This window comes from Phyllobates terribilis, unplaced genomic scaffold (assembly GCF_046119375.1).
Source record: "Phyllobates terribilis strain yellow unplaced genomic scaffold, ASM4611937v1 Scaffold_9__5_contigs__length_417890890, whole genome shotgun sequence".
Taxonomy (NCBI): Eukaryota; Metazoa; Chordata; class Amphibia; order Anura; family Dendrobatidae; genus Phyllobates; species Phyllobates terribilis.
The window spans coordinates 300260385-300287401 of NW_027362769.1; the positions used below are offsets into that span (position 1 = coordinate 300260385).

Genomic DNA, 27017 nt, shown 5'->3' on the forward strand with positions numbered 1-27017 from the left:
CTGTGGCTGTGTTTACCTGGTCTCACGATCATATATTTATAGGTATACAGTAAAATGGCGCTGCCCGTGGACTACACCTCAATGGTGTTGGATGTGCTTCGGGTTCCACCGCGTTGTCTCCGGCGGTCTAACGGGACACGCACTTATGGGTCATGGGAAGTGCACCCCCTGATCTGTGCGCATCACCGTGTAGCCAGGATGCAGTGCGGGATGCGGCACTGGGACCAAGGCACATACGCCAGGACTATTGACCCATCACTTACACCTGGTAGGCATACTATATAAATAGCAATTAGGACACTGGACGTTATAGGCTACACACTCCCCTTGAAGAGGTTTGGTACACCGAAACATGTTGTGGCACGAGGACTCACAGTGGGACACATGGGTAAGGCACCCTCATTGTGTTATATTTGACTAGCTATTGAACCTGTTCTACGCCCAGGTGGCGAGCATTTTTCTTGGTATATGGTCTCCCATGCTGGTATGTGCTGCTCCCCTCCTGGTATTTGTGCTGCCCCCACCATCCTATCCTGGTATGCATGGCACCCCTCATCCCCATCCTGGTATGCATGGTATGCGCAGTCTATAAAGGCTTCAGAGACACGCATCCCCGGTTATATTATAGATTCATTTAGTGAACACTGTCAGATATGGCATCTGACAACTATAGGTGACACATAATGCTTGTCTGAGCCTAAGTGCCCACAATGCAGAAATGCTCCGGATTTTTCCTGAGCTTTTCTGCATCTCCCTGGCAGAAAAAATGCGTGCGGATTGTACATGCGGATTGTACATGCGTTTTTTCCTGCCAGGGACAAGCGTAAGTGAAGCGTTTTGATCATGCGATTTCGCATGCAGGTTGCCAAGCGCTTTTAGCATCACTTGGAAAGTGCATGACAACTTGGTCACACTATATAAACCCATGCAACTGGCATGGATCTTAAATAGAGTGACCAAGTTAGTTAAAAAAAAAAAGAATAAAAATGGTAAAAAATAAAAACATTATACTTACCTTCTGATGGCCCCCGGTCTCCTTATCCGATGCATCCGATCTTCCCGGTATCTCGCGGTTGTTTAAAAGGACCTGCCATGACGTCATTTAGTCATGTGACGGGTCACGCGACCACCGACGTCAGCGGTTGCGTGACCCGTCACGTGACTAAATGGCGTCATGGCAGGTCCTTTTAGACCATCGCGAGCTGCCGGGGAGCCAGGACGCATCGTACAGGAGACCGGGGGCTATCAGAAGGTAAATATAATGTATATTTTTTATTTTAATTCTTTTTTTTTTACAGGTACTATGGTATCCGGGTCTGGAGGAGAGTCTCCTCTTCTCCAAACCTGGCTACCATCTGCACATTGAATCGCTTAATATCCGATTGTGCACATGTAGTCATGTGGATATTAAGCGATTCAATGCAAGTCAATGGCGGCGAAAACGCCGCGCTTCCGCAAAATAATTGGCAGTGCTGCGGATTTTTCCACAATGGTAATCCGCAGCGGAAACTTACGCATGTGCATAGCACATGCGGATTATCATTGGGGAACATGGCAGACCTTCTACCAAGTGTTTTTTTTAAGCGTTTCTGCAGCGGAATTACTGCTGCGGAAACGCTTAAAAAACGCCAGTGGGCACACTGCCTGACAGTTTACTTTGAACTTCACCACCATATACATGGCTGCATGATGTGATGGTTTGGTCACTATTTTTTGGATTGCACATATTAGGATTAGACTACCTATTATAGGGTCTATCTAAACCGACAGAACTGTCTGCACGATACAAAACGCAGCCCTGTGTCTGTTAGGAGAATTCCGTTATATTAGCTGTGCATGGTGAATTTTGTACTAACAATAATACCTTTTTCTTGCCCATGGTTCTCCCAGTGTCTTACCTCTTTCCGTTTTGAGCTCATTCCGTTACCTCTATAACTGACATGGTGGAAGAATTATCTTTCTGCGCCGGTGTTAAATAACACGGCTCTTTTTAACTTTGTTATGTATGGCTTTTGCTAAATAAAATTAGATTTTTTTTTGTGGTATCTTCTGGCTATTTTGACTCAGTTTTGGTTCTCTAAGTATAATTGAAATTGAGTCTTTTGTCAATTATGTATATGTTGGTTCAGAAACTTTTTGTTTTCAATGTGTCTATTACACAGTAGCAAATATACACTTACAGAGGTTCTCCTGTCAAAACAAGTAATCACCTATCCTAAGGCCATATTCACACATTCAATATTTTACATCAGTATTTGTAAGACAAAACCAGGAGTGGGTAATAAATACAGAAGTGATGACGTGTTTCTATTATACTTTTTCTCTGATTGTTCCACTCCTGGTTTTGGCTACAAATACTGATGTAATATACTCAATGTGTGCATATGGCCTAAGGATAAGTTATTGATTAGTGGGGGTCTGACTGCTGGGACCCGCACCAGTTGGCAGAATGTGGAACCTTTATCCACATTAGACTGCAGCTCATGTGCGACTTGACCACTGATCCATTCATTCCCTCAGTTGCTGTTATTGTTTTTTTTCTGGAAGCCTCAAAGAGAATGAATGAGGCTGCGGTCAGATGTCCCACCTCAGGCTCCATTTTAAAATGGGGATAAAAGTGTCCTGTCAGGGATAAAAGTTGCCAACGCTTCTGATCGGTGCGGTTTCCAATGGTCAGATTCCATGATCAATAACTTATCACCTATCTGTGGATCGGAGATGACTTTTCACAAATAACCCTATGCAAACTACCGTAATAATACAGCCCAGTTATAGTGTGTGCGCAGTAGATGGGCAGGAGCGGCCTGCGTTATACAGTCGACACCCACTATAACAGGGATAATGGCTAACAGGTATGTGCCTACAGCTGTAGGGTGGGCGCCTGGGAGCAATTCCCCCTGTGGGCCCCAGACTGAACCTGTATATATGTCATGTGCATTGTGTACAATACACGCTGCAGCCTTGCACAGCACACCCTGCTCCACCACTGCGGGCTCTCCATCACACAGCACCTTCTCCACCACTACAGCACCGTCTTCTACCACTGCAGGTTCTCTACCACAGCGCCCCCCTCTGACGCAGCAGCGTCCACTCCATCGACCACCACAGCGCGCGGTAATTCAGCGCGGCAGCAAGGCGAGATCATGTGATTAGATCTGCCCCGCCCATTCTGATCACATGACCAGGAATGAGGTCACCAGGCAGGTCGCAGATCTCGCGGTCGCTGTCACTCTGCTGATTGCTGGATGTTGGACCGGCCGTGCCTGCAGCTCGGGAGCCTGGGTGCATGGTGCTGTCATTGTCCAGGTGAGTCCTGTCCCCTCTGCACTGTGGGAGTCCGGGGGCGCAGTGGCCGCTCCTCTCCTCCGGGGGTCATGTTTTACTGCACACGGGTGAGGATGTGGGAGACACAGTAATGGGTCAGTACATAAAGGACTAGCTGAGCACACGCAGGCTGAGAGATCGCTGCACGTATCGCCATGATCCGCACTCGTGTTCTGGCCACTAACGCAGGCGCATCCCACAGTAATCAGTGGGGTCCTCCTGCTGCTAGAAGCATTGTTACATTAATTTTGTTTGGCCCTAAAAACGGAACAAACTGTCGAAATGCAAGTGTGAACATGGCCTTATAGGTAGTGTCACTGTCTGTTACAATGCTGCCCACAAAAGGGTCGACTAAGCAGACTCTCCCATCCAGTCTGACATAGGGCCTGGCGAGGGGCCGCCATCCACCCCACTGTGAGTACTTTGCTCTGTTCTTATACTGATTAATGGCTCCCGTGCACAATACTTACTGGCCGGCAGACTCTTTCCTCAGCAACTGTACTAGCCGGCATATACGAGGCCTCTATGCCCGATATCAGATTGGCTAGGACAGTGTACCCGCACAGGATGACCTTTCATACCAAGTACAGGCACTCGGTCCATCATTTATATACACCTTCCCACCTGCTTGGTTTCCAGCTATCAACCAGAGCTGTCAATCAAAGAAAAGGTGGGGAGGGTGGAGATTGAGGGAAGACAAGCAGGTGGAGAGGTACATATAAACAATTGGCCCCACCATGAAACACCGAGCGAGCTCGTTTAACCCTTTAATCGAGCACTCTTGGGTGCTCGCCGAGTATTTGCAGCGTTCTCGACATCTAGGTCTGATCTGCCGTGGCTGCATGTGTCGCGGCTGTTAGCTGCAATACATGCAAGGATTGCCTGTTTGTTAGGCGATCACTACATGTGTCACAGCTGTGTAACAGCCATGACACATGCAGCCATGGCGGATCAAATCTAGATGCCGAGCACGCCGCAAATACTCGGCGAGCGCCCGAGAGTGCTCAACTAAAGGTTTAAACGAGCACGCTCGCTCATCACTACACAAGATGACTCTCCAAACTGAGTCCCTTTAATGGCAACTTAGTATTGAGATGGGTCCACTGCATGTTTAGCACAAACAGTTATTGTGCTGTTTCACTAATCAAAAAAAACCAACAGACTGCTAACCTGTATTCGTAAGGAGAGCGCACCTTGCCGATCTCAACTCAACCCTTTCATAGGAAGTGACATCTGCCATGGATCTACATCTATACGTGATGGCCCCTTAGTCCTGGTGAAAGGTGGTGGGGGAGCCTTCCCATCATGACAGAAGTATGCTAAGCTCTAGTAACAAACTGCAAAAATGCTCAAAAAGATCACCGGGCGTCTTCCTGGAATCTATTGAGCCTTCCCAGTGGCTAATACTGTAAGGCTACGTTCACACTATCAGGAAGTACCAGCGCTTTGGATGAAGCATATATTTGCTGCATTCTAATCACACAGTTAAATCCACGTGTTAACTGAACCAAGCGGATTTAACGCGTCCTATCCATTCTATTGTAGAAATTTCTGTTGCGGAGACTACTGTGGCTCCGTGGTTAGCACTGTCTTTTTGCAGCGCTGGGGTCAAATCCCACCAAGGACAACATCTGCAAGGAGTTTGTATGTTCTTCCTGTGTTTTGTCCGGTTTCCTCCCACACTCCAAAGACCTACTGATAGGGAATCTAGATTGTGAGCGCCAATGGGGACAGGGATGATAATGTATGTATAGTGCTGAGGAATTAATGGTGCTATATAAGTGAGTAAAATAAATAAGTAAATTATGGCAAAATCAAACTTGTATGTTTTTTTTGGCTACTTTTATTGCTTAAAAAAACCTTTTGTGGCTCTATATTCTGATACCCCCTATCATTTTTGCTTTTCTGCTGAGGGGGCTGTGTGAGGGTTTGTTATTTGAGGGACAAATTGTAGCTTTTATTGCTAGCATTTTTTGTGTACAAACCTCTTTTGATAGCTTTTTATTGGGCAGGTGAAGTGACTAAAAGCAATTTTGCTTCTCTTGATCATTAAGGAGAGTCAGTCACCCCCTTAGGCTATGTGCCCACGATACAGAAAAGCTCTGGATTTTTCCTGAGCGTTTCTGCATCTCCCTGTCAGAAAAAACGCATGCAGATTGTACATGCGGATTGTGAAGCGTTCTTCACTTGCAATTCTGCATGTGGGTTGTCAAGCGCTTTCCAAGCGATTTTAGCATCATTTGGAAAGTGCTTGGCAACCGGCATGGATTTACATAGTGTGACCAAGTTGTAGTAAAAGAATGGTAAAAAAAAACAACATTATACTCACCTTCCGATGGCCCCCGGTCTCCTTCTCCGCGTCGTCCGGTCTTCCCAGTGTCTCGCGGTTGTGTAAAAGGACCTTCCATGACATCATTTAGTCATGTGACGGGTCACGCGACCACTGACGTCGGCAGTCGCGTGACCCGTCACATGACTAAATGACGTCATGGCAGGTCATTTTAGACCATTGCGAGCTGCCGGGGAGCCAGGACGCATCGTACCGGAGAAGGAGACCGGGGGCCATCAGAAGGTAAGTATAATGTATATTTATTATTTTAATTTTTTTTTTTTTTACAGGCACTATGGTACCAGAGTCTGGAGGAGAGTCTCCTCTTCTCCAAACCCGGGTACCATCCGCACATTGATGTCCACATGTGTACATGTAGTCATGCGGATATTAAGCGATTCAATGCAAGTCAATGGCAGCGAAAAATGCCGCGATTTATGCAAAATAATTGGTAGTGCTGCCTTTTTTTCCGCAATGATAATCCGCAGCGGAAATTTCCGCAGCATGTGCACAGCACATGCTGATTATCATTGGGGAACATGGCAGACCTTCTACCAAGCGTTTTTTAAGCATTTCTGCAGCGGAATTGCCACTGCGGAAATGCTTAAATAACGCATAGTGGGCACACAGCCTTAATAATAAAAACAATTTAAATGGGCTATACAGCATTGTAGTAGACTTGGCCCCTATAACAATCATACTAGTCCTTCTAGTAGCCACATGTGTTCTCCTCCCAATCTCCTTTCTTCTGACGACGCTTTCTGCACTTACGGGGTGTATTAGTGGAGCGCCAGGAGACAGGGGGACAATGTGCAGCCACACAACCTAACCGCTTTCAGGCAGTGCTTGCTCTGGGTAGCTGTCAAATTGGGTAGCATAACAGTGCACCAAGCTCTTGACCAAGGGTGCACAAGCCTTCTCATTTGCATATGAATTAAGCTATTTTTGAGGCACTGTACAAGTACATAGAGGGACATGATGCCCCCTTCTTAGGCTGGTCAATTTGTCTACATAGCTTTCCACGGTCAGGTACAAAACAGTCAGGTCTGTGTCCTGCTCAGCCTCCGTCTATTTTGAGGTCTGCTAACACATAGCGAGGTGAATTACAAGAGTTAGGCTGCGTGCCCACGTAGCGTTTTACAAGCGTATTTGATGCGGAATTTCCGCAGCGGAAACGCTTGTAAAACGCTTGGTAATCCGCATCCCACGGTCCCCAATGAGAATCCGCAAGTTCTATGCCCATGCTGCGGATTCCGCAGCGTTTTTGATGTGCACAAAAATCCGCAGCGTGTCAATTAATTTTGCGTTTCCGCAAGCGGAATTGCCTTTTCAATGCAATAAAAAGCGCAAGGCAATTCCGCATGTCGAAAACGCGCGATAAATGCTTGCGAAATTCCGCATGCGTTTTTCCAGGAAAGGACATGCGCAAATTTTCCGCAACGTGGGCACATAGCCTTAGGGGCCATCCTGCTTGGGCACATGTTGTTGTGGTGGGATGGCTTTTATGGTTTTTGATCAAAATAGTGTCAACCAATCACTTGTACATGTACTATTACTATTTATTTACTTACTGCAGAGTATTTGCTCATTTTATTTTTGTCCTCAGATCTGTCTGTTAAATGGCCACAGTGTGAATGTGCCCCTACACATTGCACCTATACCAACATGTGTACCTGCTCATTTCTTTGGTTTTGTTGTACCGGTAACAGTTGCTGTGCTAATATGGTTGTTATAGATCACACATGTCAAACTCTGGCCCTCAGGGTGATTATATTTGCCCTGGATGCTGATATAGTTGAAAACAATAATGGAAGAGGTTGCCGTCCGCTCCCTCCTCCATCATTCTCCCTCTGCCTCATCTGACGTCTCAGCGCAGCAGGCACAATTTCGTCACTATTTTTCACCCGCTGAGCAGTGAAGAGCTGCCAAGACCTAGCAGCAGAGAGGTGAGTATTTAATTTTTTTTTTAATGTGGGGCCCATTATACTGTATGAAGGATTATGTGGAGCCCGTTATACTGTGTGGAGGACTATGTGGGGCCCGTTATACTGTGTGAAGGACTATGTGGGGCCCGTTATACTGTGTGGAGGACTATGTGGGGCCCGTTATACTGTGTGGAGGACTATGTGGGGCCCGTTATACTGTGTGGAGGACTATGTGGGGCCCGTTATACTGTGTGGAGGACTATGTGGGGCCCGTTATACTGTGTGGAGGACTGTGTGGGGCCCGTTATACTGTGTGGAGGACTGTGTGGGGCCCGTTATACTGTGTGGAGGACTGTGTGGGGCCCGTTATACTGTGTGGAGGACTGTGTGGGGCCCGTTATACTGTGTGGAGGACTGTGTGGGGCCCGTTATACTGTGTGGAGGACTGTGTGGGGCCCGTTATACTGTGTGGAGGACTGTGTGGGGCCCGTTATACTGTGTGGAGGACTGTGTGGGGCCCGTTATACTGTGTGGAGGGCTGTGTGGGGCCCGTTATACTGTGTGGAGGACTATGTGGGGCCATTTATACTGTGTGGAGGGCTGTGTGGGGATTACAGTTGGGGCATGATTCTGTGTTGGGGTCACCATGCTGGGGTGGTATAGTAGGATTATCATACCGTGCGTGTGGAGGAATTCATTGTGGGGGGTATCATACTGTGTTTTGAGGGCACTTTTGTTGGCATTATACTTTATTATCTACATTATTAATTCAAGCTTTTTTATAGTTTATTACATATTTAAATTAGGCCATTGGGCTCTGTACTTTTTACTGCTCTTACATAACATATTATATTATTCCAGTATGCCCAATTTGTGATTGTGTTTATTTTATTCTAAGATCTATTAATTAAATGTCGTTGGACAACCCCTTTGTTTCCATATGAAAAGGTTCATCGTTATATTTAATAAGGAAAAACCTCCTAAATTGTAGACATGTATTTTTTTTAATAAATATCAAGGTTGACCCTCAATTTTGTTCAAGTTTTTAATTTTGTCCCTCTGTGTGTTTGAGTTTGAAATCCCTGTATAAATGTTAAGTCCCCTACAATATTGTATAGCCCATTCAAAATGCATTTTTTTTTTTTTTGGTGACAGATTCCCTTAAATTACCTTTACAATCATTTCTGCCCTGTGCTGCTGCTGATTTGTGCCCTCATTATACCATGAGCACATTTTGTACATGGAGCTGGCAAACGTTATTTTTACCTCTGTTGCGGTGGGCAATGATTGTTAGACCCCGGACGTTACAGAGCAGTAGAGGCCCGGCATAGAATCCGGACTTCAAGGACTTGGCTATTCTTGTAATGTCACATGAACCTTCTATGTCTGTGACATTATGTGAGCACAAGCTCCGGGAGCGCTGGACTGAGCTGCTGAGAACAGAGCCCGTACGTCTATATATTTCATTATTTCATGTCTTTTCTTATCCGTGTGTCTTACTTTAATTAGCCATTTTCTTATGACTGTGCACTTTTCTAGAAAGTCCATCAGGCAGCATCGTGTAAGTGTCTGGAAACTGCCTGACGAGCAGTAGACTTTGCTTCTTCTCGGGGGATTTGGAGGACAAGTGATGGTCGGCCTTTGCTGTGTCCTTGATTTATAGTGGAAAGCTATGGTAGATATGTGGACCTCCCTTGTCCTTATCCGCTGACTGTACCTTAGGGAAGTGATCTGCAGAGCTGTTGGCTACAATGTTCAGGCCACTTCTCAGCCACATAAATTGCAGCCTGTGGACGGAGAACAAAATCTCCAAAGTCTTTTTTTTTTTTTTGTCAAATTTTAGAACTGGAAACATGAGAAAGATATTTAGTAGGTGCTTTGCCTGGATCATTCATTGACAAGGGTCATTTCTTTTCATATTTTTATTGGAGCCAGAGTTTGTAGGAAGCTGCGGTGAGTGGCACGAGACCTGCTACCCAGCTGGTGGTTAATGGTGCCCCCAATCAAATTCCAATTTGTGTATGTCCGAAGACCTTTGTAGCCTTATAGGTGCCCATAGATAAATGTTGCCTTAACGTGTCAAGTTGGAACGTTGGACTATCTAATGTAGTGGATGTCCCTGAATCTCGCCCCAAACAGCAGTTGTTGAGGGATAAAAGATTGGATATTTTTGAGTTCAATATGTCCAATCCCTTAATCCCATTGTTGAGATTTATTAAATAAACATGCACTTTCTTAGGAACAGGGTGAAGGACCGAAACCTTAAATGAAAGCATACCTTTTCACACAAAACGTATAGAAAAGCATGGTTTTATTTACCGTACAAATTTCTGGTGCAGATGTCATTTAACTACATGTAGTAACAGTCTCTACTGTCCACTAACTCTCAACTGTATCACGTCAACTACATTCTGCCACCACTATAGGAGCTGGAACTATCTATACCTTCCCATTTCTAGCATGCATTTCTCTTGATATTATCTAATGGTTTGCTTTGCTCTGAACTGAAAGCATGCCTCTATTATGCGTGTATGCAGTTTGACAGACTGGAGAGCAGGAGTAGAAAGATGAAGACCTGCCTCCACTACCTGTAACCTGTCTTGATGTCTCTGTTGCCGTGATGGTTTTAACTTGATAACAGACAGACAAATAAGTTGTCTGAAAGAACAGTTGCTGTTTAATTGTATGGACACTAAATAACAATATAAAGCTTCTGTGTGGTCTACTGACATCTACATCTAATGGTGATTACTCTCTTCTGGAAGATGAATCAGTGTATCATTTGCAAGGGTATATACTAGCAGTGTATTGTTTGCCAGCGCATATACTAACAGCGTATCGTTTGCCAGCATATATACCAGCAGTGTATCGTTTGCCCGCTCCTTATTCCTCGTCCGCTTACTGTTGGGGTTCCTCATGGTTCAGACCTAGGTTCCCTTCTCTTTTCTCATTACACAGCTGCTATTAGACAAACTATCAGCAAGTTTTGGCTTTTCGCCTTCTTTACGCTGGTGACTCCCCATTATACACATTTTAACCGAACATCACCCTCGCACTACTACAGAATACCAGTGATTGTCCACTGCGTTTAGCAACTTTTTGTGTTTCCTTACTCTATTTATTACCCTACCTAAATCTGGTACTTCTATTTCCAGCTACTGTATTACTGTAATTCCCAAGCAGCATGCCCGCTGTCTTGCATTTATAATTTGACTCAAGCACTTCTACAGAATGCAGCCATTTCCAAACTTCAAAACTCTTACTGTCGCTCCTCATTACTTGTCTTGATTACTGCAGCTTGCTACTAAACTGTTTTTGTCTCCCTATGTCTCCAATTCCAAATCACCGTGATGCAGCCAGCCAGACTAGCTGCTGCACCTATGCTTCCACCCTGTGCCAGTCCTTGCACTGATTGCCCATCTGCTGCAGAATATAACAGAAAACTTATCACATTTGCCCACAAAGCTCTCTATGTGCTCTCTGCTCTACTAATGATCTAAGACTAACATCCTCTGCAATCTGAACTTCCCACTTCCGCCTCCAAGACTTATCTCGTGCTGCTCCAGTTTGGTGGAATGCATTACCCCAGGCAATATGGTTAATTCCCACTATCTACAGTTTTAAGTGTGCCCTATAAATACATATTTTTATGTTATCTATCGGTTCTCAGTTTTCCCTTTCTACATTTCCCTCAGAATCTGGTTATTTCTATCATCTGTCTCAATAGCACTTTAAAGAAATGCAAGAGCGCAATAGATAAATTGTAGGTTTATCATCGATGCGTTTCAGAGTCCACCAACTCCTTCAGCAGGACAATCATACAAAAATACATGGTATATATGCTGAAAAAATTCAAAAAAGGGCACCAAGTGCAGTGTGAAGAGTATATACAGTCAGATGTCAAAACATCGCTAATGAAGTCATATGATTACATCATGATTACATATATTTTAGTGGAAATAATAGAGGGACATACATATATTTGACAATAAGTTGTAAATAATGATGATGTAATAACTGGTGTATTAGGAGTAGTACTAATTATTTAAACCACGTTAAAAAAGCTTCATTTATGTGTTAGTTTGAATAAAGTAATTAAATTAAAATCTATATTTTATTAAGTTGCATATAAATTCATTAATTTCAGTGAATGATTTTCTGGATTATTTCTTACATTATTTTCATTGCCTGACCCAGACTCAGAGTGGTGATGAATGAATCCTTGCACATCAGTACACTCATCACCGATCTTTGGCTGGGAGCCTTGCTGTGATACGCTTCTTTCCCAGCACATTTTTTCTCATCACTTCACCAAGTTCGGATCCTTCTGAGCACATCAGATTAAACAGACACCTTTTTTGAATTATCCACTTCTTTATTGCAATTTTATTTATAGCTTATTGTCAGATATATGTATGTTTCACTAAAAATATGTGATCATAATGTAATCCTATAACTTCATCAGCGGTGTTTTGATCTATGACTGTATATACTCCTCCCTCTGTACTTGGCGCCCTTTTTTTATTTTTTCGGCATATATATCATGTATGTTTGTACTACCTCGCTATTTTTGTATGGGAGTCATGAGGAAGGAGTTGGTGGACTCTGAAACGCGTCAACAATAAACCTGCAATTTCATCTGCTGTAATTCGTGTCGTAATTCTGGAGGGCGCAGAATTACTTCCAATCCGGTACCTTTATCAATAGCACTTTATATCTGAACATATGCAGATCCTGGCCGGAGATCGGTTCACTTAGCATTAAATGAGTGCTGTTCTTTACTATACTGGTGGCAGGAGCATTCACTACAAGCACTTTCTATCTTTCGTGTCACACCTATTTCTCTGTGGATTGTAAGCTCTTGCGAGCAGGGCCCTCACTCCTCCTGGTTGAGCTGTGTGTGACTCTAATATCAGATATTGTACTTTTTTTTTTTCTGATTTGTAAAGAGCTGCAGAATTTGTTGACACTATAGAAATATTTTTTATTTCTACCTAAAAATAATTCTATGTAGATCAAGTCGGTGCTTTGTGATTGTCAGAGCTGAGCTGACTTGTGAATGTGAAATGTCCTCCTCTGTTTCCAAAACTTGACTTTGACCTGTGCTTGGATTAACAAGAAATGAAGCTGGATGAGGTAGTGGAATAGGAGTAAAAATAGACTTCACCAGTGCACTTATTACATTGTGTATCACTAGCAAGCAGACAAATCATTTATTTAGGTATTTTCCTTCCTTTTGTATGTTTAGAATAGAGAAAGACCAAAGCAACTTCTGTAAGACTTTGAATTGTTAAAGGGCATTTGTCATTGAGCTGAGCCCTCCTAAGCCGTCTATTTGGGCACATAGGTCATAGGAAGCTGAATAAAATGACACCTTGATATCTATGATCTGATGTCTTATTCCAGGAAAATCCACATTTTTCTTATATGTAAATGAGTTAGGTAACGCCCCCTTTTATTTAAAATAATCTCTGTAGGCAGATTGTCATGCAGATCAGTGTCTGGCCCATAGTCCTTAACAGCTCATTTACATATAAGTAAAACATGGATTTCTCTGGAATAAAATATCAGATCACAGATATCAAGGTGTCATTTTAATCAGCTTCCTATGACCTACATGCCCATATGTCCTCAAGATTCATGAGCTTTGTGTCATGAGCTAACACCCACCACTGAATGGTAGCTTTCTGCCTATGCACAGTGTACACTAAACTGCCAATCAGTGGTGTAGGTGGGGTCATAAACAGCTCCGCATTCAGCGAACTGGTAGATTGTAACATACCTGGCGGCGTCCTTGCATAGTGGTCCATTTCCCACTGTGCAGGAGCGCGCACTTGATCTCCTGTCCAGAATGTCTCTCTGGCTTCCCTCCATACTGTCTGTTTGTGTCTGTCTCTGCTGCTTAAGGGCGGCGCCCGATCACTTCCTGCTTTTTGTACCTGCTGTGGGTCACACCCCTTGTGCGTCCTCAGCCTATTGCTGTCTGACACTTGGTATATAGCTCAGCAGCTCCCTTCTATCCCTGCCTGAGCATATTGTTTCCTTCAGTGTGTGTTTGCACTCTGAAGGTGCCAGGTCCCGTCTTTGTTTCCTTGTCTGCCTTTCCTGGAGGCTGTATTTCCAGGCCTGTCTGAACTGAGTCCTGTATTTCTCCTGCTTTGCGGTATTAGTTCCCGTGTCTGAACTAAGTCCTGTATGTCTCCTGCTTTGCGGTATTAGTTCCCGTGTCTGAACTAAGTCCTGTATGTCTCCTGCTTTGCGGTATTAGTTCCCGTGTCTGAACTGAGTCCTTTCTGTGTATCTTGTCTGTCCTGTCTGAACACGCTCCTAGCCTGTTCGTTCCGCCTTCTAGTGGCCGATTACCTAGACCCGCTCCTGTATCTTGTCTGTCCTGTCTGTACACGCTCCTTGCCTGTTCGTCCCGCCTCTCTGGGGGCAGTATTCCCAGACCCGCTCCTGTATCCCGCTGCAGTGTCGGTCTCCTCCGTACACTCAGTTCCAGTCTGAACTCTCTCCTATCCTTTACCTGTTTTGCCTCTATGTCCGTTCCCTTCCTTTTTCTGCAGAGTCTGAACTCGTACCTAACTCCTGCTTGTTGTCTCTGCAAGTACTGTGTGAGTATCTGGCTCTGTCTTTCCCTTCCTGTCTGTTCCGTGTGAACAGAGTCCTGTCCTGCCCTGCTTCTGCCCGCTGCTCCGGCAGTCCTGTCCTGCCCTGCTTCTGCCCGCTGCTCCGGCAGTCCTGTCCTGCCCTGCTTCTGCCCGCTGCTCCGGCAGTCCTGTCCTGCCCTGCCTGTACCCCTCTGCCTGTAATGTTCCTGAGTCCCAGTGTGTACTGGGCCCTATCCCGCCTGTGTTCCTACCTGCTAGTGCCTCCCTGTCTGCACTCTAGCTGTGCTTGCCTTTACCCCCCTGCCTGCATACCCGCCTGCCTGCATTCCAGTCGTGCCTGCCTATACCCTCCAGTCTGTGTGCCAGCCTACCAGCCTGTTCCTGTATTCCCCTGTGTGGGTCAACAGCCGTGTCCGGGGTCTGTCCTGGAGTAGCACCTGGTCCCTCTGCTCGGTTCCTCCTTGGTGCACTGGCGTCGTATGCCGTCGTGCGACCCTGGTCGGATCGGGTGAATACTTAGTCACGCCCCTCCAGGCATTCACTCTCCGGCACGGTCCAGTGGAATCACTACCAATCCCACGCACACGCCGCTTAGCCCGGGCGTGTGCATAACATAGATTTGCAGCAGTGAAAACAGGGATTTTGTCAAAATGACAGAAAGCAATCCCAGTAAGTGACACATCACTAGAACCAGGGTTTCCGCCCCTATATTATGTTGCTCTCAGAAGGGGTAGCAAAAACCTGCTGACAGATTCCCTTTAAGCTTCTAAATTACTGCCTGACTTGTGCTTCACTTTGTGTATTTATGAGAAATCAAGAAAATTGTTTCACTTAATTTATTGTATGGATATGTGACTCAAAAAAACTGCCAATGGGCAAATTAAAGGGGTGGTCCGGCACCTAAAATATCCTTTTTTAATATCTGTCTTTACACCTTAACCACTTTTGTAATTGGATTCATTATAAAATTCCATGCACTTTTCCCTATTTGGCTAATTCCTAAATGTGTTGTGTTTATTTCTGTTAATGTTGATGATTATGGCTTACAGACAATGAAAACACAACAGTCATTATCTCAGTAAATGAGAATAATTAACAAAAACACCTGCAAAGGCTTCCTAAGCGTTTAAAAAGGTCCCTTAGGCTATGTGCCCACAATGAAGAAATGAAGCAGAAAATTTCCGCTTCATTTCTGCATCTCCTTGCCCGTAAAAATGCGTGCGGAATTTGACGCGCGTTTTGCACATGCTTAATTGCCATGCATTGTAGATGGCAATTCCGCATGCGTAAACTCACAAATAATGGACATGCTGCAGATTTTTGAGCGCATAAAAAAACGCTGCAGAAAAATCCGCAGCATGGGCATTGAAAGTGCGGAATTTCATTGGGGACCATGGGGGACGGATTACCAAGCGTTTCCGCTGAAAAAATTCCGCAGCAAAAACGCTTGAAAAACGCATCATGGGCACGGACCTTTAGTCTGTTTCTGTTAAGTTTATTTGGGTTTTCTTGTCATTTTCCTTGTAAGGGACAACCTAGGAAATGTATGACAAAAACAAGCTTCAGGGAATGTTCACTGTGCAAGGCAAGGTTACCAAATTCAGGGCGTCAACGGACATTCCAAACTGAGTGGGGCCTGCCCTTCCCAAATTACTGCCGCTACGCAATTTAGGAGGGGTGAGTACCAGCCTGGGAATCCCTGTTCTGTTGACGCAAAGAGAGGTTATGTTAGTCTTCTCTATACAAGACTATCTAGTTCTCCTCCTCATCAAAGGAAGTAAATAAAAAAACAAAACAGCCATTTTCCTTTCACCTATGACAGCACCACCTGAGAGGATCCGCCCATCCAGGACAGGATACCTACTGAAATAAAAGGGCAGAACATCTCCCCCAGCATCAGTTTGTTTCCTGTACTTGATGGGAGACCTCAAGCTGAAGATATCAGGAGCAGCTGAAAAAGGAGCTTACCCAGGCCTAACCTGGTTACCTGGAAGAACGGCCCCTGGAAGCGCCACTGCTGGTCCAGTAAGACTTGTGTGAGCGCGAGCGACGGAGACTTTGGGTTCCATGTGTCTGGCCACCGTGCCAACTTGGGGCTGTGCATGCGCGGGCTACGCTGGGAGATGGCACGCCCTGATGATGAGCACGCCAAAGTCGAGTGAACCGGAAGTGCTATGTTCACTTCCACAGGGCTCCGGAGGAGGTGTGGGAGGAAATGCTGTGTGGTTGCCACATATAAATTGAGAGCGGACTATGGTAAGAGTGTTCGTGCTCGGGCCTTCCTTCTACCCCCCCCCCCCACCATACAGGATGGAGAAACAGCAGCAGTAACAACCGCGGAAGCATCAGCGACAAAGCGGGCGCAGCAGTGGCATTCGCACAAGTATCAGGAAGAGCGACAGTAAGACCAGCCAAAGGTCCAGACACTCCAGAGAGGAATAGCCCTGTGATCTTGTGCAGCCTCCGAATCCGGTGATCTCTGTGAAAGTTCACCTTGTTAATGTGGCTCCCCTTTTTTTTTTATTTTAATATTTGTTCAATAGGGTGCAGCGGCCTTTCCTGCTGGTGCCTCCTTGAGGCTTGCGGCCAAATCTACGGGTCTCTCTAACTCTGCTAGGAGGGTGTTATGGCTGAAGTGCTAGCCAGGGGATATACAGTATATATACGAAAACGAAGTTATGCTCTATTCCTTGTGAGGGAGAGTTCCTCTTCGGTCAGATCTTAGGTGAAATCTTGGAAAAGGCTGGTGATAAGAAGAAAGGATTTCCCAGTTTTTCCATTCCGGAAAACAAAAAGAGGTCCTTTCTGAAGAAAAGATACAGTATAGGAAGACCTCCCAAGGATCAAGGAAGATAGGAAGAGGAGAAATCCAGGTTTCATGTTTGAGGGTCCCTCTTCGGGAGGAAGAAAATTTTGCCAGTGACACCATCACCCAGGTAAGGAGAAGGCTTTCCCTCTTTCTCTCGGGTTGGAGAAAAATCTCATCCAGTGGCTGGGTGCTAGAGATAATAAAAAAGGGCCTGAAGCCATGGCTGTGGAGTCAGTAAGCCAAACCTCCGACTCCAACTTCAACTCCTCAATTTCCACGACTCCAACTCCCTCATACATGGCTCATGTTTAAGTGATAAATTTACTGTAGCACAGATTCATCTCCGCTAAAAGTCTAGACCCTTAGATCAGGAATAGGACAGACATTTATAGGACATTTCATAACTTTCCCAAATTCTTATGAAAAAATGTTTTCCCCACAAACTGAATTGAACTACTGTACCCAATTTATTTTATGTTTTAGGAGTTGGAGTCTGTCCATTTTATACCGATTCCGACTCCACCAAAATGGACACCGACTCCGACTCCACAGCCCTGCCTGAAGCTAGAATTTTGTTCTATCCCTCAACAGACCCTCATGGAACATCTGCCAGGAAGTCACGCGAATAACAGTTGGCACTGGAATGGATGTTTTAAGTCTAGTTCAGAAACAGGTCCTTGGAGAAGTACCAGAAGAAGAGGAAGGGAGAGGATTCTATTCGACCCTTTTCTTGATAAGAAAATCAGATGGGGGGCCTTCGGGACTATTATTAATTTAAAGAGTCTAAACAGGTTCCTAATATATCGACCCTTAAAAATGGAAGTAATAAAGATTGCTGTAAAACATCTGTTTCTGGACTGCTACATGATTGTACTGGATCTAAAAGATGCGTACTACCATGTTCCAATACATACGGATCCTGAAAAATTTCTAAGGGTAACTCTATCCCTAAATGGGAAGTTAAAATATTTCCATTTCAAGGCCTTACCCTTTGGTCTGCTCCAAAGGTTTTTACGAGAATTATAGCAGAGATCACAGCGCATCTTTGAGAGCAGGATACTCTAATCCTCCCGTATTTGGATGATTTTCTGATCATGGGAAGATCAGTGGAACACTGCAACACTCAACTAGTAAGAGTTATTTTAGGAGCGTTGAATTGGTTGCTGAATCTAAAAAAATGAAGACTAAGACCGTTAAAAGTTCAGTCTTTTCTGGGTCTTACATTTGACTTGACAAGTCAGATATGCTTTCTCCTGGAGGAGAAAAGCACAGAGTGATGCCCTTACTTTCCACGGCCTGTTATGGCTCTCAGGGAGGCAATGTCCTTGTTAAGATCCTTGACCTCATGCATTCCGGCAGTATCATGGGCCCAATTACATACCTGGTAGCTATGATGGGAAGTATTGATGGGCCAAAGATGTCTAGGAGGGCATTTGAAGGCCGTATAAAACTTTCTTCGTTTTCGACAGACGCTTTCTTATGGTAGTTAAGCATAGAAAATTTTACAGCATGGGTCCCATGGGTGTATCCGAGCAGCGAATCCTAACTCATGACGCAAACACTACTTGATGGGGGGGGCACATCTGAGAGACTGTGTAGTCCAGGGTATTTGGTTTAAACAGGAGAAAAGGCATTCATCCAACAGGAGGGAACTGTTAGCAGTAAAGAATGCAATGGAAAAATGTATTTTTATTCGTACTCCCATGACAGCACCACAAGAGAGAGGATCCCCCCATCATGGACAGGAAACCTACAGGTTAAAAAGGGCGGCACCTCTCTCCCGCCTCAGTTTAGGTTTCCTGTCCATGATGGGAGACCTATCAGGTTCCTGCAGGATGAATATTGGAACGGTCTCTTGCCCAGAGGGATAGACAGGGTACCTGGAGCTGTGAAGTTCCTGCCCTGGTCGGTCCTCTTCTTCCTGGAGACGACACAGCAGGGCTCATTGGGGCACCTCCATGTGCATTGCGGTCAGCGTGACATCCCCTCGATTGAGCCGGACGGTCCGCTGTGTGTGTGGAACCGCATGCGGGTAAACCCCCCCCCCCCCCCCCGCTTCACTACAAGAGATCGGGGCCGTGCCGGTGGGGAACGTGTCAGGCGCGGCCCTGTGACGGCGGGCCTATGATATATTTCCAGTGCGCCGGCCTCCACCGGAAGTGGGCGCATTTTCGCGCGCGGCAAGTAAGTAGGGCCGCATGCGAGCAGTGGGGACGCCGGAGCCCGGGACAGTATGGGCGTCCGGCAAGTACTGCTACGTGCAGTGTTCTGCCCACCCCGGGGAGGGGGAAAGGGAGGCCCCCCCCCTGTTCCACACAGGTACTTGCATGGCCAGTATAAAATAGGCCTGGTTACATGCAGAGGTGCTTCCCAGCCCTTTGTTCTTTTCATGACAATGGGAGATACTCAGGAGCTTTCACCTCAGCAAGAACAACTGCTGCAGGAGCAGCCCTCTGGGGAGCCCTCACTACAGGCTGTGCAACGTCGTTCCCGGACCGGGTCCTGCCGTTCAACTAAGAAGTTCACCGCTAAGAGCAGGAAGGAAGGTCCTGTCGTTAGGCATGATCCTCCGCCGGTTAAAAAGGATTCCTTTGCTTATACGGTACCGCATGTGCCAGGGGGTAAGTGGAATCTTCGTGAAAGTTATACTAATTGCTTCCCTTTTCTTCTCTGTCTATGAAATCCTTTCAGAGCAAGAAATGTCCGTTTAAATCAAAGCATAAAGAATGTGCCCTATGCACAAGCCCGCTCCCTGATGTATATATTAAAAAGTTGTGCCAGCCTTGTATCGACAAGGTGATGACGGAAGAAACCCCAGAGTTTTCTTTGGGTCTAAAAACTCTAATTAAAGAAGTAGGCAAGGCTTTGCGAGGGAATTGTGAGGTCAGGCATTCCCCTCAGAACCCTCGACCAGGCTCAAATTCCGACATCTCAGACATTTCTTCTTCTTCCCTATCCTCCTCTGATAGCGAATCTGAGAGACAATGTTTTCCTTTTAAATGAGGTGGGTGCCTTGGTGAAAGCTGTCCGTTCTACTATGGGCATTGTGGACACTAGACCAGAGAAGTCTCTGGAGGATGTTATGTTTGGAGGATTAGGTCAAAAAAAGAAAACCTCCTTCCCCATGAATACAAAGATTAAGGATCTCATTGAAAGAGAGTGGCAAAAGCCAGACAGGGCAGCATCCCTCCCTCTTTCAAAAGGAGGTATCCGTTTGATGATACCGCATGCTCCTCCTGGTCAACGGCACCAAGGCTTGATGTTGCCATTGCTAAAGCATCAAAAAGGCTTCCCTCCCCCTGGACAGACGAGCAGATACCTTTTTAAAAGGTACTTGGGAGACCACTACAGGAGCCCTGAAACCAGCAGTGGCTGCCACCTGCACATCCAGAGCCCTGATGGTCTGGCTGGAACAGCTAGACAACTAATTGAAAGAGGGCGTCTCCAGGAAGGAGATTATTTCTTTTCTCCCCCTAGTCCAGGGTGCAGCGGCCTTTCTTGCTGACGCATCTGCAGACTCAGTTAGACTAGCAGCGAAATCATCAGCTCTTTCAAATGCTGCTCGATGAGCCCTTTGGCTAAAATGCTGGCCTGGAGATGTACAAACAAAATCTAGACTCTGTACAATTCCTTGTGAGGGTGAATATCTTTTCGGCCAGACCATGGATGATCTGTTGGAAAAAGCAGTAGATCCTAAGAGGGGCTTTCCGTCTGTACCTCTACCCTCTTTTAAAAAATCCTTTCAGAAAAAGAAGTTTTTCCGAAGACAAATCTTTAGAGAACAGGAGAAATTCGAGGAAAGAGGTTAGCAAAGGTAGAGGCCTACTCTTTGGTTCTTCTTCCAGAGATGAGCAGAAGCCAGGGGAATCACAATCCACCCAGGTGGGAGGGAGATTGTCGTTGTTTTTTCCGGCTTGGGAACGTATTTCACATAGCAGTTGGATTTTAGGCCTGATTAGTTTTGGTCTTAAATTTCAATTTCAAGCCCTTCCTTACAGGAGATTCATAATTATTCCCTCTAGTTCCTCCCCAGAGCGGTAGACTGCCCTCATATCGGAAATACAAGACCTAACAAAGAAAAAGTCCTGATTGAGGTTCCGAAAACAGAAGAGGGAGACGGATTCTACTCCATGCTCTTCTTGGTTCCCAAGCCGGATGGGTGTTTCAGGACTGTCATAAATTTAAAATTCTTTGGGTTGGCTATAGCCCCGAGAGTTTTTACTAAATTGGTGTCAGAAGTTATGGCCCACATAAGAGAAAAAGATATTTTAATAATCCCTTACCTCGATGATTTCCTGATAGTGGGGAATTCCTTTGCCCAATGCGAGGCCCACCTTCAGGTAACCATTTCTGTCCTACAAGACCTAGGTTGGTTTCTAAAGCTGGAAAAATCTAGGTTGACTCCACAAAAAGCCCAACAGTTCCTGGGGGTCATTTTAGATTCAGATAGACAGTTATGTCATTTATCAGATGAAAAAATTGCAAAAATCCAGGGACTAGTGAAACATTGTTTGGATAGACCCTCCATGACACTGGGCAAAGCCATGTCATTATTAGGGACCCTGACCAAGTTTTTTCTGCAGTGCGCTGGTCCCAATTTCACTCAAGGGCTCTTCAATGGGATGTGTTATATAATGACTCAATCCTAGATGGACATCTAGACCGGGAGTTTACCTTGGCCCCTCGCTCCTTATAATCCCTTCGCTGGTGGTTAGTATACACTAATCTTTCTAGGGGAGTCCCATGGCAAAGTAAACCTACGGCAGTCTTAACTACAGATGCAAGTGCTACAGGTTGGGGAGCTCATTTTGAAAACCGTTTAATTCAGGCAACCTGGTCAGAAAATGAGGTACAGTTTTCCTCGAATGTTAAGGAGCTTTTGGCGGTTGATTATGCGCTCAATGGGTTCCTTGTATATTTACAGGGCCAGGATGTCCGTATATTCTTGGACAATCAAGTCTCAGTAGCGTATATAAATCATCAAGGGGGGACCCGTTCAAGCGACTTAATGAGAGTAGCAGACAGACTTCTTCAGAAAGCAGAAGATCATTTTCTTTCCCTTTCTGCGGTTCATCTAAGAGGAAAAGAAAACATCAGGTCAGATTTTCTCAGCCGCAAATCCCTAAAAGAAGGAGAATGGTCCTTGAACCCTCGAATATTCTCCAAGACTGTGGCAATGTGGGGTCTTCCAGGAGTGGACTTGTTCACGACGAAGTCCAATCGGAAGGTGACAACATTTTGTTCTCTAAACCCCAGAGAAAAGCCCCTGGCGGTGGACACCTTCATGATTCCCTGGGAGTTTCCTTTGGCGTACTCTTTCCCTCTTATGGTCCTGCTTCTGTCAGTCCTAAGAAAGATCAGGACAGACAAAGCCAGAATGATCCTCATATGCCCTTTTTGGCCCAAGAGGCCATGGTTCTCTTGTCTCTGCAGGATGTCAATATCAGACCCCTGGATCCTTCCGGAAATCCCGGACCTTCTTACTCAGGGTCCGGTTTCCCATCCTCCAGCCCCAAATCTCCATTTATCGGCATGGAATTTGAAAGGGCACTGTTAACCAGCAAAGGGTTTTCCTCAAATTTAGTAAACACTCTACTATGTAGCAGAAAGCCCATTACCATCCGCATCTATGCTAGAACTTGGAGAAAGTTCCTGTCCTTTGCAGAATTCAAACTAGAGGATAGGATGCATATTGGGAAGATACTAGAGTTTCTACAGCGGGGTTTAGAACGGGGCCTAACCACTAGTACTTTGAAGGTACAAGTTGTGGCTTTAGGAGCCTTATTTGCGTTTGATATAGCAGCTAATTATTGGTTAGCACGGTTTATAAAGGCCTCTTTCAGATGTAGACCTATCATTAAATCCAACCCTCTCCCTGGGATTTAAACCTGGTCTTAAATGCCTTGACTAACCCCCCCCCCCCCCCCTTCGAACCTCTAGATTCAGCCACCCATAAAATTACACCGCGTGCAGAATTATTAGGCAAATGCGTATTTTGATCACTTTGATACTTTTTATACATGTTGTCCTACTCCAAGCTGCATAGGCTTGAGAGCCAACTACCAATTAAGTAAATCTGGTGATGTGTATCTCTGTAATGAGGATGGGTGTTTACTAATGACATCAACACCCTATATATGGTGTGCTTAATTATTAGGCAACTTCCTTTCCTTTGGCAAAATGGGTCAGAAGAGAGATTTGACGGGCTCTGAAAAGTCCAAAATTGTGAGATGTCTTGCAGAGGGATGCAGCAGTCTTGAAACTTCCAATCTTTTGAAGCGTGATCACTAAACAATCAAGCATTTCATGGCAAATAGCCAACAGGGTTGCAAGAAGCGTGTTGGCCAAAAAAGGCGCAAAATAACTGTTCATGAATTGAAGCTGCCAAGATGCCATTCGCCACCAGTTTTGCCATATTTTCAGACCTGCAATGTTACTGGAGTATCAAAAAGCACAAGGTGTGCGATACTCAGGGACATGGCCAAGGTAAGGAAGGCTGAAAAACGACCACCTTTTGAACAAGAAACATAAGATAAAACGTCAAGAATGGGTCAAGAAATATCTTAAGACTGATTTTTCAAAGGTTTTATGGACTGATGAAATGAGCGTGACTCTTGATGGGTCAGATGGATGGGCCAGAGGCTGGATCAATAAAGGGCTGATAGCTCCACTCCGACTCAGACGCCAGCAAGGTGGAGGCGGGGTACTGGTATGGGCTGGTATCATCAAAGATGAACTTGTGGGACCTGAGGATGGAGTGAAGCTCAACTCCCAGACCTACTGCCAGTTTCTGGAAGACAACTTTTTCAAGCAGTGGTACAGGAAGAAGTCTGTATCGTTCAAGAAAAACATGATTTTCATGCAGGACAATGCTCCATCACATGCATCCAACTACTCCACAGCGTGGCTGGCCAGTAAAGGTCTAAAAGAAGAAAAAATGACATTGCCCCCTTGTTCACCTGATCTGAACCCCATAAAGAACCTGTGGTCCATCATAAAATGTGAGATCTACAGGGAGGGAAAACAGTACACCTCTCGGAACAGTGTCTGGGAGGCTGTGGTGACTGCTGCACGCAATGTTGATCGAAAACAGATCAAGCAACTGACAGAATCTATGGATGGAAGGCTGTTGAGAGTCATCATAAAGAAAGGTGGCTATATTGATCACTATTTTTTTTTTGTTTTTGCATGTCAGAAATGTTTATTTCTAAATTTTGTGCACTGATATTGGTTTACCTGGTGAAAATAAACAAGTGAGATGGGATTATATTTGGTTTTTATTAAGTTGCCTAATAATTCTGCACAGTAATAGTTACCTGCACAAATATATCCTCCTAAGATAGCCAAATCTAAAAGAAACCCACTACAACTTCCAAAAATATTAAGCTTGGATATTTGAGTCTTTTGGGTTGATTGAGAACATAGTTGTTGATCAATAATAAAAATAATCCTCTAAAATACATCTTGCCTAATAATTCTGCACACAGTGTATTCTTCTTAAAACAGCCCTGTTAGTGGCCCTAACTTCGGCCAGAAGAGTAAGTGACATACACGCTTTTTCTATATCCCCACCATTTACCCAAATTATGGATGATAGAATTGTGTTAAAGCTTGATCCGGCTTTTCTTCCAAAAGTAGTCTCACGGTTTCATAGAACTCAAGAGGTAAATCTTCCAACCTTTTGTCCTCCCCCCCCTAAAAATCAGAAAGAGGGGAAACTACATACATTAGATGTTAGAAGGTGCGTGCTTAAATATCTGTAGGTTTCAAAATCTACAATTGCGAGGTGGATTAGAGAGGCCATCTCCCTCACCTACTCGGGGGATAGGGAAGTACCGGAAGGGTTGAAAGCACACTCCACCAGAGCAGTAGCAACTTCCTGGGCCGAGAAGACTGGGGTTTCCATCGAAGACCTATGTAAGGCTGCCACCTCGTCTTCTCCCTCCACCTTCTATAGGCATTATAGATTGGATTTGGGTGACTCTTCTGATATCACCTTTGGGAGAAGGGTGCTCCAAGCTGTGGTCCCTCCCTAATCTCCTTCGTCTCTGTAATTCTCTCGTGGTGCTGTCATGGGAGTACGAATAAAGCCTTAGTTACTTACCGGTAATGGGATTTTTCAGAGCCCATGACAGCACCCTTATATTCCCTCCCTACACTGGTGTTTTTCTGCACTCCCGTAGAGTTATTTTTCTTTTTGCACCTTCGGGGGAAGTTACTTGGAGTAGTTGGCTTAAAATGAATTTGTTTTGTTGTTCTTAACCTTGGCGGTCCTCTCATGCTCTGTTAACTAAACTGAGGCAGGAGATAGGTGCCGCCCTTTTTAACCTGTAGGTTTCCTGTCCATGATGGGCGGATCCTCTCTCTCGTGGTGCTGTCATGGGCTCTGAAAAATCCCGTTACCGGTAAGTAACTAAGGCTTTGTCCTTCAAGGCTGTCATGTTTGCATAATGTCGGACAATCAAGTGACTGTCGCATATATCAACCATCAAGGAGGAACAAGATCTTGCTCCTTGATGAAGACACCTGGGGATATTTTTCGGATAGCAGAACAACACCTCTCTTCCCTGACTGCATAAAGGGGAAGGAGAATGACAGGGCGGATTTCCTAAGTCATAATCAATTAAAACAGGGGGAATGGTTCCTAAATGTGGTAGTGTCCCAATGAATAGTAGATCTGTGGGGTCTCCTAGATCTGTTCGCCAACCGGCTGAACAGGAAAGTGGACAGATTCTTCTCGCTGAGTCAGGGTAAGAACCTCATGCAGTGCAGTAGGTGCCTTTCAGATTCCATGGGATTTCAGACTCGCTTGTGTTTCCTCCAGTAGTGATCATCCCGACAGTACTGAGAGATCAGGGAAGATCACGCAAGGATAATCTTGATAGCCCCATTCTGGCCCAAAAGACCGTGGTTTTCTTGGATGAGGCGAATGTCCATTTCTGATACTTGGGTCTTACCAAAGAGTCCAGATCTGCTCAGTCAAGGACCAGTCTGTCATCCTCAGGTTTCAGGTCTCCATTTAACTGCCTGGAATTTAAGAAGTCGCCGTTAATGCAAAGGTGTTTTCCCCAGGCTCAGTATCTACTATTCTTAAGAGCAGAAAGCCACTATCGACTAAAATATATGATAGAACTTGGAGGAAGTTTCTGTCTAGTTCAGGGGTAAAACTGGGTAAAGAGGTTCCAATAAAATCAATCTTAGAATTTCTACAGAAAGGATTGGAGCTTGGGTTATCTACCAGCACCCCTAGAGTTCAGAACTCCACGCTAGGGGCATTGTATAATTTTAATAGATGGTTAACTATGTTCATTAAGTCCTGTAATTGGTCTAAGCCAGTGTCTAGTCCAAAAGTTTCTCCATGGGATTTGATCTTGGTATTAAAAGCATTGACCAAAAGCCCTTTTGAGCCTTTGCAGGAGTCATCCATTAAAAATCTCACCTTAAGGCCACGGCCCCACTATCAGTATTTGGTCAGTATTTTTTTCTCAGGAGTGAGAGCCAAAACCAGGTGTGGAACAATCAGAGAAAAGGTATAATAGAAACAAGTCACCAATTCTGCATTTATCACTCACTCCTGGTTTTTGCTCCCATTCCCGAGATAAAATACTGACCAATAATCCTGGTGGCGTTGACATCGGCTCGTATAGTCAGCTATATTTACACTTTATCAATTAATCCCCCATTTACTCAGATTTTTGAGGACAGAATCATTTTGAAACCTGATCCTTCCTATCTACCAAAAGTGGCCATGAGATTTCATAGGAGTCGAGAGATTGTACTTCCCTCTTTTTGTGACAACCCTAAAAAACCCAAAGGAGGAAGAGTTCCACAAGCTGGATGTTAGAAGGACCCTAAATGAATGCATGTCAGCAACAAAAAAGTGGAGAGAAAGCAAGTCATTATTTGTTTCCTTCCAGGGGGCTAGGAAATGTTTTAAAGTCTCAGTGGGTATCCTACCAAGGTGGATTAGGGAAGTCATTAGAGTAACTTATTCTGCTAGTGACATGTCAGTTCCAGAG

At 45.0% G+C, this 27017-nt stretch overlaps 1 protein-coding gene across 1 annotated transcript in view; it reads left to right on the forward strand.

The window, feature by feature from the left end:
* Positions 1 to 3147: 3147 nt before the first annotated feature.
* The window catches only part of DHRS7B (dehydrogenase/reductase 7B), a 70237-nt gene continuing 46367 nt past the window's right edge, over positions 3148 to 27017 (forward strand). Inside the window, exon 1 of the mRNA XM_073647908.1 lies at positions 3148 to 3306. Coding sequence (XP_073504009.1) covers positions 3287 to 3306 — 20 coding nt within the window. The 5' untranslated portion in view covers positions 3148 to 3286. The remainder of the gene's footprint in view (positions 3307 to 27017) is intronic.